This window comes from Hemicordylus capensis, chromosome 2, assembly GCF_027244095.1.
Source record: "Hemicordylus capensis ecotype Gifberg chromosome 2, rHemCap1.1.pri, whole genome shotgun sequence".
Lineage (NCBI taxonomy): Eukaryota > Metazoa > Chordata > Lepidosauria > Squamata > Cordylidae > Hemicordylus > Hemicordylus capensis.
Genome location: NC_069658.1, coordinates 368,958,786 through 368,972,117, shown reverse-complemented (window position 1 = coordinate 368,972,117; position 13,332 = coordinate 368,958,786). Strand labels below are relative to the sequence as shown.

General features: G+C 42.2%; 1 protein-coding gene across 6 annotated transcripts in view; it reads right to left on the bottom strand.

The window, feature by feature from the left end:
• Positions 1-13,332, bottom strand: part of SLIT3 (slit guidance ligand 3) — a 731,964-nt gene that overhangs the window by 149,263 nt on the left and 569,369 nt on the right. For all 6 annotated transcript variants that reach the window (XM_053288108.1, XM_053288109.1, XM_053288110.1 and 3 more), the window contains 2 exons: positions 12,117-12,267; positions 11,492-11,566 (listed from right to left, as the gene is read on the bottom strand). In XM_053288108.1, coding sequence (XP_053144083.1) covers positions 11,492-11,566; positions 12,117-12,267 — 226 coding nt within the window. The remainder of the gene's footprint in view (positions 1-11,491; positions 11,567-12,116; positions 12,268-13,332) is intronic.

Genomic DNA, 13,332 nt, shown 5'->3' with positions numbered 1-13,332 from the left:
TTACAATGGCATCAGAAGCCCTGCTTTCTGGCCTGCCTTTAGCAGATTTGTTTGGCTGGTACCAGAGGTAGGGCCTTTTCAGGGGTGGCACCCCAATTGTTTTAAATTATCACTAAAAGCATGTTTATTCTGCAAGGACTTTCAATAAATGCAATTTTAACAGCTGGATTGTGTTTTATCCTTATTGCTTATTATCTTTTATAGGAAAGCTGGGATATAAATCTTCCGAAGACAGACAAAGAGACCACCATTGTCAGCATACTGAATTCAGTCCTGATTAGCTGTGAGCACACTGATCCACCAAAATGATTGTCAGCCTGAATTTAGCATATTATGTCAGCTTGTGCATGATTGATTCAGCATGGGAGAATGTAGCCAGATGTTTCCTGTGGCAGAGAATAGACCATTAATCAATACTAGGCAATTTCATGTTATCAGCATTATATATTCAAGGGCAAACATTTAATTCAAGCAAAATCTTAACTTTTCTTAAAAACAATTATTGATATGGGGCTCCTAGGGAAGAATGGGCGGTATTCACCCTTCTCTCCAGTGGACCCTTGGAGTGAGGGACATAATAAAGAAAATAGGGAAAGGTGGAGCTGGGAACCCCTCAGGAGTTGGGTCACCCGGTTTCTTTGAACCCATTTGCTCAATTATAATTACATCCCTGTATCGTATCATGCTAATACGAGTTTTTGTTGTGCTACCATGACCACATATGGTCAAAAATCCATCAGAACGAATCCTTGTTGCAGTTCATCTCACTTACAGTTCATCTCTCATAAGTTCATCTTATTTTTGGGTGCCAGAAAATATGACAGGATAACACCTCTCCTGCTGTCATTGCACTGGTTGCCTATTCGCTACCGAGTTCAATTTAAGGTCCTGGTTTTGACCTTCAAAGCCTTGCGGGGTTTGGCACCTGTCTACCTACAGACCCGCCTCTCCCATCCAGTTACATCCCATCCAGTCAGATCTGCTCAGATAGCCCTTTTGTCGGTCCCCAATTTCCGAGAGGTTCGGGGTGCTAGGACCCGTGAAAGGGCCTTCACTGTTGCTGCCCCACTTCTCTGGAATTCTCTTCCCTTGCAGATTCGTTTAGCTCCTTCCTTGTTGATTTTTAAATCTCTATTGAAGACTTTTCTTTTTCGCCAGGCTTTTACCCTGTAGTTTACCTATTTGCTTCCCCCTATTTTTTCCTTTTTTGTTAGTTACTTTAGTTTTATTTAGAATGTAATTTTAATGCTGTCTTGTTTTGCATGTTTTTGTACACCGCCCAGAGTCTTTGGAGTGGGCAGTATATCAAATGTTTCAAATAAATAAGCCCCTGGTGGCGCAGTGGTAAAACTGCCGCCCTGTAACCAGAAGGTTGCAAGATCGATCCTGACCAAGGGGCTCAAGGTTGACTCAGCCTTCCATCCTTCCGAGGTCGGTAAAATGAGTACCCAGAAATGTTGGGGGCAATATGCTAAATCATTGTAAACCTAGCGAGAGCTTCCAGCTATAGAGCGGTATATAAATGTAAGTGCTATTGCTATTGCTATAAATAAATAAATATCTGGTGAAATAAGCTGCTCCTCTGAATACATCTGTAAAGATTCTAGAAGATACGAAGTGAGATTCACGAGTTTTATCGCCAAAAATGCATGTGTCGTTCTGGCAAAAGATACTAGCAATAGGGAAGATCAATATTGTTAGTGTTGCTAACTATTTCAAGACCAATACATTATGACAAATTAATGTGGGAGCGGTGTACCATCTTAGCACGACTACTGTGGATTTCAGAGGTGAAATCTGTGCATGATGAAGTTTTCCAAAACGTATTTATTCTATTACAGGTAACGTTATAAGGTGAAAATTTTGTTTTATCAATTGGCCATAACACTCTTAATTCTACCAACATTTTACATGACCAGTGACATGAGAGATTTTCCTTTTCAAGCTCATGAAACACTTTCTACATGCACACATCTCATCATATTAGTATTATATTCAGATATTATTTGCCTCCTAAATGCTTGCAGTTCACATTCATTAGAGACAGGCAACTAATGGCTTTTCAGTATTCATGATGAGTGATCATGTAAATTTGTATCAAGGGACTTCTTAAAAGCAGGCACAGTTGACCCTGAAATCAATGGTGTCAATGAATCCTTTGAGGCCACTTAAACACATGACTTATTGATAGAACAGACAAAGGTTCCAAGTGAAAGCTGCCCATATATATCGTTATTGCATACCAATAATTTTTTAAGACATCTTATTGAACAAGCATTGATTTACCTCCTTTGCTATCATGGCAGAGGAAATGGGAAGAGTTAGTGAGGATTAATTCTCAGTGATAGCGCTAAATTCATATTAGCTGCTATAGTAAAGATTTAAGGCATAACTGGGGATTTATTACAGGCACAGCATAAATGCCAAAAATGGCATACAGAGCCATCGATCTTGAATAGTATAATAGTATATCTTTCATTCTCCATATGACATACTCAGACTGTCATGATTAAATCCATCTGGTGCCATTCTGTGAGACTTTTGTTCTTATCACACTCTGTTTTGCAATGATTTCTTCTGTCATTCTCACATGCAAATAGTACTCCCCTGCAATACTATTCCATTGCTAAGGGTGCTTCAAGTGTGAGAGCTTTTCTGTCAGGAACTAGTGCCAAGAGCTCATCCTCACAGGTACTTCCAATTTGAAGTACTTCCCGTTGCACTTCCTATTTTCTCTGTTGGTCACTGTGGCCGCCTTAGCATGTAATGTGAAGCTGTGGGTCCGCAGTTTCCACTCCCCTCAATAAAAATCTCAGTCTGGGAGACTGTAGGGAGGAGGAGTAACTGGCTGCGTGGGTGGGGGAACTGGCTGCGTGGGCTTCCTTCAGGCATAAAGGACAGCCCCAGCAGCCAATCAGAGAAGGAGAGAGGGAGGAGCTTCCTTCCCTTAATTCCAATTACAGTAAGCAGCACAGCCTTCAATTCAGCCTTCGGACAACACTCTGCCACCTTCAAACCTCCGAGAGGAGCAACAAACCTGACTATAAACCAAAGGTTCAAACTGGAGTTTGAGGAGGGAAACCTCAGGTCACTTTTGAGACAGAACCATGGTTGCACACATTCGGATCACCACAAAATCCAACCTCTGCCCCTTAAACTCCGGTTTCGCATTATGTGCGAAAGTGGCCTATATAACAGGGTTGTCAACTTTGAACAGTCACCTGTAGCTATCATTGTAGCAGCAATTATTGGCAGCAATTAGCAGGTGACAATACTGAGCTCTGCACCATAAAAATCTTCACCTGCTTTTTGAATATCACATCTCGCTTAAAGGCACATAAGCAACCTATACCAAGCTTCCTCCATGTTCAGTTGGCAAGCCTAGGATGAAAACAAAATATTCGGACAGAGATGTGACTGATTATGCTTCTCACACTTCTGGTTTTTCTGCACAATTATAATCTAACTAGCATGAATGGATCTGTCCGAACAACAGTGTGTCCCGTGTTGTTTTTCATCAACAACAAGGATGCGGATGACACAATCTGCTAATACATTATTTTGCTTTTGTTATTGGTTTATTTCATGTTTTAATAATTGTCTATATTGTCACAATGGTGACTGCATTCTCATGGCTGTGTTATTCTTGGTTAAATGGGATTAACTGACATCGGTGTGACCGTGAGAACCCATGTGTGGCAGGAATCATGGCTAAATTCCATGGTGTTAACCAGAATATTTAATCCAGGACTAGTCATCCGACTGGATACCCTGAACAAGATCCCTTGGTCATGAGAACCTGCACCACACGCCAATGCTGACTACCTGCACAATGTCCATAGACTACTCTCACAATGTCCCCCAAAGTGGACCATGTCTTAGTGATGTGCCCGGACCGATCCGGAGCACATTCTACAGGCCTCCAGACCAGTCCAGACCTGGGCGGTTTGGATTCGGATGGTTCAGGGTGGGGGGTCCCCTTAAGGGCGCAGGAGGCTTTACTTACCCCTCCTGCCGCTTTCCCCCCTCCGGTGCCCGTATTTCATGGAATAATGGTTCTTACTATTTCCTCGAGTGCCCCTTCTCCGGCGCTCTGCTGCAGCGATTGTTTTAGTAATGGGGCAGCAGGATACCTCCCTGCTGCCCCTTCCTCCGCTTGGCGCCATGGCATAAAGTGCAAAAAGGCTTTAAGAAGCCATGACACCAAGCGGAGGAAGGGGCAGCAGGGAGGTATCCTGCCGCCCCATTACTAAAACAATCGCTGCAGCAGAGCGCCGGAGAAGGGGCGCTCGAGGAAATCGTAAGAACCATTATTCCATGAAATACGGGCAATGGAGGGGGAAAGCGGCGGGAGGGGTAAGTAAACCCTCCCGTGCCTTAAAGTAACCCCCCACCCCAGTGCCAGACTGCAGCTCTGCGGTTCCGTGCACACCCCTACCATGTCTGCTGATGCTCTCTGTTCTCCCATCCACACTCCATGGCCACACAGCCAGAATGACTTCATCTGCACTTTGCCTGACAACACATCACACTACCCATACCTGCCACACCCAACTACACCTGTCCCAAGACCCACACTGCCATCCCTTCAAGCTACAGCACGGCATGACCAGCAATGCATTGCCAGCACATACTACTAATAGATGCCGGCAGGGAGACCTGGCCACCTATGCAACAGCAACCAGTTCCACTGCTTGTTGGACCGGTGCTGTGGGATGCTGCTGTCCACTTGTGGGTGCAGGGAGATATGGAGGTTGTGTATGTGATTGTGTGATGCAAACAGGAAGAGTTGGGGAGGGCAGCACAGGTCGCTTCTGGATGCTCCTTTGCCAAGGGGCTATTCTTTTGTATTCCTGTTTCTCACCAGTGGAAGTCAGGGGCTGAAGGTGTGTATTACACTCCCCATTGCAGTGCTGGAGATAGCACCAATCCAGTGGAGAATAATAAATTTTGAAACAAAACACAAAATACTAGATACCAGTGAAGCCAACTGTTTTAATGAAATAAATTTGAAATGTTTTGCATGTTTCAGCCACAGGGAACAATGGGGAAACCCAAAACACCACACTGTTCCCCATGGATAGCTCTTAGGGACACCAAAGTGGGTTGGGTGGTATCATGGGTGCTACCTACCACCCAACCCACAAAAGAAATGGGCAAGCAGGTTATTTTTGATTTTTTAAAAACCTTTCCCCAAAACCCCCGTAAGGTCCTATGTGATAGGTTAAAAATTGGTTAAAAATCACCCGCTTGCCCATTTCTTTTGTGGGTTGGGTGGTAGGTAGCACCCATCATGCCATAGCACCCAACCCACTTTGGTGTCCCTAGGAGCTACCCATGGGAACAATGGGGTCTTTTGAGTTCCATATTGTTCTCTAATAAGCAGAGTGCACAATTTTGTATCCCTGCCTTTAAAAAATACTGCAGATTAGAAGCATACAATAAAAAGGAATCTGCTCCTCCTGATGCAGAATATACATTTCAAACACAGTCCAAAAATAGCCCAAAAAAGGAATTACTGACCCAGAATCCACTGCCAGCCACAATGCCTGTGCTGCAGTAACATAATTGGCACAAGTTACTCTCTCACACACCATTATGAGCCACAGCAGCACCCTTAGCAGCCATAAGCTCAACTAGAGCAACTCTAGTTGCTCTATAGCATAAGTGCAGCTAGAGCAACTCTCTCCTTTGGCCTCTCCACTCCCTCTTCCTCCCTACAGACAATGAAGGCACAGTTGCCCATGACAACACTTGATTTGTATGATAACAAGCCAACCAAGGAGATCATAGGCCAATCAGAATCCAGTGCCATATTTCAATCAGCAAGGGAAAATAGGCCTCCAAAATAGCTCTCGAAAAACTCAAAATGCTTTGAGCTGAAACGAGGTTGTTTTAAGCTTGAAGGAAAAGGTAAAGTGTGCCATCAAGTTGATTTTGACTCCTGCTGACGCCCACAGAGTCCTGTGGTTGTCTTTGGTAGCATACAGGAGGGGTTTACCATTGCCTCCTCCCACACAGTATGAGATGATGCCTTTCAGCATCTTCCTATATCGCTGCTGCCTAGCAGGGATTCAAACTGGCAACCTTCTGCTTGTTAGTCAAGCATTTCCCTGCTATAGCCCTTAATTCTAATTAATCTAATTGATTTGTTTCAAACTCGAAACAGCTGTTTCAAACTTGAATTGTTTTGAACTTGAAATGTTTTGCACATCCCTAATTCCAGAAAGGGTCTCACTCCTTTTGTTGTTCCTTGGTTTAGGCATCACCTTTCCTTCTGCTTCATCTTTTTACTTGTTATATGAAATCCTTTAAAAAGCTAACTCCTTTCTGAATGGAGAAAGAGGATAAATTAATTTTACTTTCTTATCCCTTTTTATTTACACTGGCCACTGTGCAAAGCAGTTCTGTGTTGTAGGAAAAAGGACAGGCTTACTCTATTACTGTTACACTGCAAGGTGTCGTGTACAAAGATAGATAGTGCTTAATTGTGTAATAATAAACATTATACTCAACTGATTTAGAAACTCTTATCACGTAGCAATTTCCTGCCACTGGAAAAGAGCCTCCTTCATATACATGGAGAAAGAAAAGAAGAAGAAGAATGCCACCCTAGAGGCATTTTGCAAAATCCATGCTATGATTTACTGGAAATCTGCATTTCTGGCCTGCTAAGTGCCTTTGGACATCAAACTATTTGAATATGTTTCAGCATTCCAAATGAGGAGATGAGGTGGCAATAACAAGCCACCTTCATGATTCATGATTTTTTAGGAAAGAATACTGTACACAAGGAAATGCTAGCAATTCAAGTCTCTGGCTTTTAACATCACAATACAAGCAAATAATCTTTTTATCTGCAATGGACAAAAGAGCTACTTTACAACAGGTAAAGGAGAATAAAGAACTCTAGTTAATAAGGGAAATGTAAGAGCTTTCTGCTGGGAGGCATCTATGGTAGATTTGATTGAGGCAATTTTTATGATCAACTTTAGGTCATTATTATCTCTTGCTGCTAGAATACAGACATCAGAACTGCACTTATACTCTTAAGTTTTTATCTACTTAAATTCAAGTAGGACATGGAGAACATATTGCTTCGTAAGATATAACATGCTAAATGGGAATATGGCTGTTACACATTATATTTATCGGGAAACAATGCTGATTCGTTCAACTATACCTACTAGTTAAAAATCATCATGCAAACAGAGGACAAGAGCAATACCACTCTATTAAAATACCTCAGGAAATAAAGGGCTGGTTCAGATGTCACACAGAACTTTGGTTAAAGCCAAACTCGGTGCAATATCTGAGTCTCAAGAGCATGTGATGTCCCTTTCCATCCCCACGCAATTGTCTGTTTTCCATCAAATAGAGAATTTGCATTTTGGGCGGTATAAAAATGTGATAAAGAAGCCTGCATTAGATCCCTTGGAGTTGAGCAATTATAGGTCTGTTTCCAACCTCCCATGGCCGGGAAAGGTCATTGAGAGGGTGGTGGCCTCTCAGCTCCAGGCAGTCTTGGAGGAAACTTATTATCTAGATGCATTTCAAACTGGTTTTCGGGCGGGCTATGGGGTGGAGACTGCCTTAGTCGGCCTGATGGATGATCTCCAGTTGGGAATTGACAGAGCAAGTTGGTCCTTTTGGATCTCTCGGTGGCTTTCAATACTATTGACCATAGTATCCTTCTGGAACTTCTGAGGGGGTTGTGGGTGGGAGGCACTGTTTTACAGTGATTCCACTCTTACCTCTCGAATAGATTCCAGATGGTGTCAATTGGAGACTGTTGCTCTTCAAAATCTGAGCTTAAGTATGGTGTCCCTCAAGGCTCCATACTTCCTCCAATGTTTTTTAACATCTACATGAAACCGCTGAGAGAGATCATCAGGGGATTTGGAGCTGGGTGTTACCAGTATGCTGATGATGCCCAGATCTACTTCTCATGCCAACTTCTTCAGGAGCTGGCATATCCACCCTCAATGCCTGCCTGGACGCAGTAATGGGCTGGATGAGGAAGAACAAACTGAAGCTGAATCCAGATAAGATGGAGGTACTTATTGTGTGGGGTCAGAACGCTAGAGACTATTTTGATCTACCTGTTCTAGATGGGGTCACACTTCCCCAAAAGGAACAGGCTCGATGGTGGGCCCCAGCTTCCAGGAATCCCACAATGCACCACACCCCAAGCGCGGTGCATTGGGAGGATTTCCCCCATCAGATGCAAGCAGCCCAAGCACACATAGAATCCCTGCAGCCAGGTTAAGGGAGTACTGGTGCCCTTAATCTTGGCTAAGAGCTGGGCTACAGACCTGGGTTTGGTGATGCAGCAGCACGGGATCCACATGGATCTCAGTGGTTCTCATGGTCAGCCAAGCCTGGGCTTGGCTACAATGAGACATTAACAGCCTTAGTGTCTCATTGATTTCAATGGTGCTTAGTCATGACTAAGTTGTTTGGATGCTCATCCCAGTCTGAATTCTTTATGATATCATGAAGTGAACTTATTTATGTACTGATCTATGTCAGTACATTAAATTCTACATTTGTTTCTTTAATTTGAGCCAGAGTGGTATAGTGGTGGACTAGGTATAGTGCTGGACTAGGACCGGGGAGACCCAAGTTCAAATCCCCATTCAGCCATGATACTTGCTGGGAGACTCTGGGCCAGTCACTTCTCTCTCAGCCTAACCTACTTCACAGGGTTGTTGTGAGGAGAAACTTAAGTATGTAGTACACCACTCTGGGCTCCTTGGAGGAAGAGTGGGATATAAAATGTAAATAATAATAATAATAATAATAATAATAATAATAATAATAATAATAATAATTTGGAGACCCAAACTCTACTAAACTCCATCAGATACAGAACTGATTAGAACTGAGAAAAAGAATTGAAGTAAGTCCTGGAATCAAGATCTTGCATAACCTGAAAGAACTACTGAGCATCCAATGCTTAGAATGGACATAGGAAAAGAGAACTCAACCAACCAACCAACCAACCAACCAACCAGACAGCTGTATAATTTCCCATAAACATTACAGGCAACACAACTGTAGCACATTATGAATGCACTTAAATATGAATGTAACTTAGCAACCTCAACAACAAGGATAGAAAAGAATTTTTTTTTTGCTATGCTACTGAATTTATCATATCTTAAAAAAAAAAATCTACCAAATGTACAATGAATAACACTTTTTTCAAGGATATAGAGCACAACCCATGAGGCAAAATGTTGAGGGACTGCAGAGAAAATTTTTCTTACACAGAGCAGACGAAGCTGCATTATATTGTCAGTTCACTGGTTCATCTAGCTCAAGATTGCCTATACCTAATGGCAGCAGCTTTCCAGGGTTTAAGACAGAAGTATCTGCCAGCTCTACTTGTAGATGCTAGGGACTACACTTGGGATTTCTTGTATGCAACGTAAGTAATTGTGTGCGTGTGCACATGTGTGTGTGAATGTATAGGGAATTTTGACATTTCTGAAAAATATTTGACTGGTCAATGGCCAACACGACCTGTTTATATGCAACATTGACCAGGCTGTTGAGGATGATGTCACTGAAAAGCAGTATACATAGTTGAAACACAACAAATAGTTCCATATTTGCACTGCATTAATCCTTACGTGTTATTTCAAGTGTTCTTATAGGTCCATTTTACTTAAAAGAACTCTACTTTTATGGGACCAATTCACTTGAATGATACTGAAGCAGTGAACGAAAGCTCAATTGTGTTCATATGTATTTTTCTGCTTTCTCTAGCAGATGTATAGTTATAGTGAATAAATTACATGGCAATTTCCTCAGCATTTATGTGTATTTATAGAGTAAACCATTCACAATGGCATCTTAAGTATAGGTAGCCAATATATATTTGTTCACTTTTAATTTGACAAACATTTTAAGTCATTAGATCAATAGCAGTCCAATTATGCACATTTTTCCAAGTCCTGGTTAAAACTATACGCAGACATTTTAAGCCAATGTATCAAGGCACATTTCCTGTAAATTACTTCTTGTTATTATGATGATGCAACTCAACAGCTCACCTAATACTAGTATTCATTTTGGTTCATACTAGACCTCTAAAGTACCTCCTGTCTTGAATGGTAGGCCTGTGCACAGTAAAAAAAATGCTGGAATCTAACAAGACACATTAGCAACACTAATGGGAAGGGCTTAAGGATGTGCACAAGCCATTCATGCAGACACCGGTGGGGCCAGGAGTGGTTCCCTTAACAAGTAGGTAAGAAGCTCTTTACCTGCTCATCTGTCACCCCGCTGCTTTTCCTGTGGAGGTGTCCACTCTCCAGAAGCCCATATGTGACTGTGGTGCTGTTCCCTGCAACTTCCGTGTCGGCATGCACATGAGAAGGTTGAGGTTGTGCATGTGCACCAGCCATGTGAATGCCGATGCCATGTGAAAGCTGCAGGGAACAGCAATGCAGCTGCGTGTGGGCTTTTGGAGAGTGGACGCTGCTGGTGGAAAAGCAGAGGAACAGGCAAGTAAGGAGCTCCTTACCTGCTTTTAAAGGGAACAGCTCCCAGACCCACCAGTGGATACACCAACGGCTTGTTCACATCCTTAGGCCCCTCCCATTAGTGTTGCTAATGTGTCTTGTTAGAATCCAGCATTTTTAACTGTGCACAGGCCTACCATTCAAGACAGGAGATCTCAAATGCTGGCATCCGAGCTGGTTCTGAGCTTCCAGAGCAGGCACCAAACCAGCTTGTGCATATCCCTAGAGGGGCCATGTAGGCACCTTCCAACTCTCTTGTCACGTTGAGAATCTGACTGTCTAACGCAACCTCCACCACAGTTGCCCTTGCCTCCTCCTAACGTTTTACTGGGTGGGGACTGTGAACAGGGCTGCATGCCTTAATTTCACTCCAGAGGGAACACACACACAAACACACACACGCACGCACGCACGCACGCACACACACACACACACACACACCCCTTCTGAAGCTTGATTTTAAAATGGAGCTTTTCTTTTCGTTAAACTAGGTTCTCAAGTGAAGATAAAGCAACATGCAGTCCTGCCCCTTCCTCCAGCCAGGAAAAGGTGAGGAAGACGGAGGAGGAGGAGGGGGTGGTGGCAGCATCAAGGGAGAGTCCAACGAACATTTCTGATTCCTGACAGAATTCCACAATGACATCATGGAGGCTTGCAGAGTTCTGACTACAGGAAGCTCTCTCTGCTGTCATTGCAGAACTCTTTCCAATGACGCCTGACAAAGATAAGTTTCACATAATGCACAGGCCTAGGAAACAGTATCCTTTCTTTAAAGTGTGTCCTACGAACTTTGCAATAGTACACTGTGCAGCCAGAACCTGTGCATATGTACTTGGAAGTAAGTCACATCAAGCTCAAAGGAGCTTAGTCTTAAAGAAAGTGTGCATAGGATTGTAGCTTACATCAGTTAATGACTGAGCCTATCTCTATACTAACAATTTAAAAGAATCTTAACTTACATCTTTCTTAGGCTGGGTAGCTTCTTGAATATTCCAGTAGATTCCAGTACAGAAATATCATTGTCATGTAAACGCCTTATAAAAAACAATAAAAATATTTCAATATTGAACAGTCTCAAAAGCACCTGTGTCACATGCAAATATGGCATATACAAATATTAACAAAAACTATTTCTCTGCCAAATTTGTTTCTAGTAATAATATTGGCTGCAGACAGAATGCAGGGTGAGTGGAGGATTTGGAAGCCCTACCCTAACAAATCTTGACAAACGCTCCTGCTATGTGAATATTCTTCATATGAATTACCATGCTGAAAAGCTGGCAAAGTATGAAAAGCTGTGCATAAATTGCTGAACTTGACACCCACAAACTTGTCTTATTTAATGCATACAATTTAGTCCAAGCCCTCCATTTAAAGGTATCTTGAAAACAAATAAGATGTGTAAACATAGCTCTAAAATAGTGACACTTATTAGACATGCTTTTACTCCCCCATCCACCATGCAGAAGTTGTATAGGAATTTGAACAATTTGGCAAGCAAAATAAGAAGAAATACTACAGCCATTATTTTAGCAGTTAATAATGCTTTTCTATATTCCTCCTTGTCAGAAATGCAACACTTACAGGTCTATGGTGTATTCTGGGAGATGACTGGGAAGTCGGGTGAGCTTTTGATTAGAACAGTCTACAATTGTTCCCTCACAGCGGCATTTTTCAGGACAGACAAGGTCCATGAAGCATTCACCAGTGAACTTACTCCTGTAGTCCTCTGAACCTGTAAAGGTGAAATATTTTCAGGTGAGTAGTTGCACTATAAAAACCCCCAGAAGAAATCAAAGATAGAAAAGAAAACATTTCTATTTACTCAATGAACCCGCATAAGAATCAACCCAGATTTGACTGAATCCTACATGAGGCTTTAAAGTGGTTTACCCAATTCACTTCAGTCCAGTTCTAGAAATGGAAATCCTGTCTGATCTCTTAGAAGACTATGCCAGTGCCTTTTCACCTTTTAGAAAATATTTTTTTTTGGTGCTAGTAACTGCCACATGGCAAATGATGTGTCAGACAAACAAAGGCAGAAAAGTAAAGAAGTCAATCAGCTTCATCGTAACACTAGATATGATTAAAACCAACTACTGACTTTGCAAGAATAAAATATTTTAATAAATGACATAATAACACAGTTTAATGTAACGTAAGTTCCAATCATTTCCACTTTAATCTTGCCAGGTAGTTTACATTTGGTAAGAATTACACTTTTGCATGCCATTGTATTATAACCATCAGGTCACCTTTAACTTGTTCTAATGAAATGCCTTTCAAAGAAGCTCAACAAATCAACCTTTCCAGCTTTTTAGAAGTATTAATGAGAGGTTTACATGTGATCCCCGTGCTTATGGCAGGCAAAATATTAATGGATAGGCAATCAAGGAGTTGCCAGCACAGAGCCAATCATACAGTACTTGCCGCATACTTCATGATGGGAACAACTAAATATTTATCCGAAATCATTTCTCATGTCTATGCATACTAACAAACTTAAGGGTTTTTAAAAAAACTTTCCCAAGACTTTATAAACCAGTCGTAATTGCAACTATTATTTCTCGATGCTGAAATCACTTATGTGAGAAATCACATCCAGTTTGTTCCTGGTAATTCTGGTGACTGAACATAAGAACATAAGAACAGCCCTGCTGGATCAGGCCCAAGGCCCATCTAGTCCAGCATCCTGTTTCACACAGTGACCCACCAGATGCCATTGGAAGCCTACAGGCAGGAGTTGAGGGCATGCCCTCTCTCCTGCTGTTACTCCCCTGCAACTGGTATTCAGAGGCAT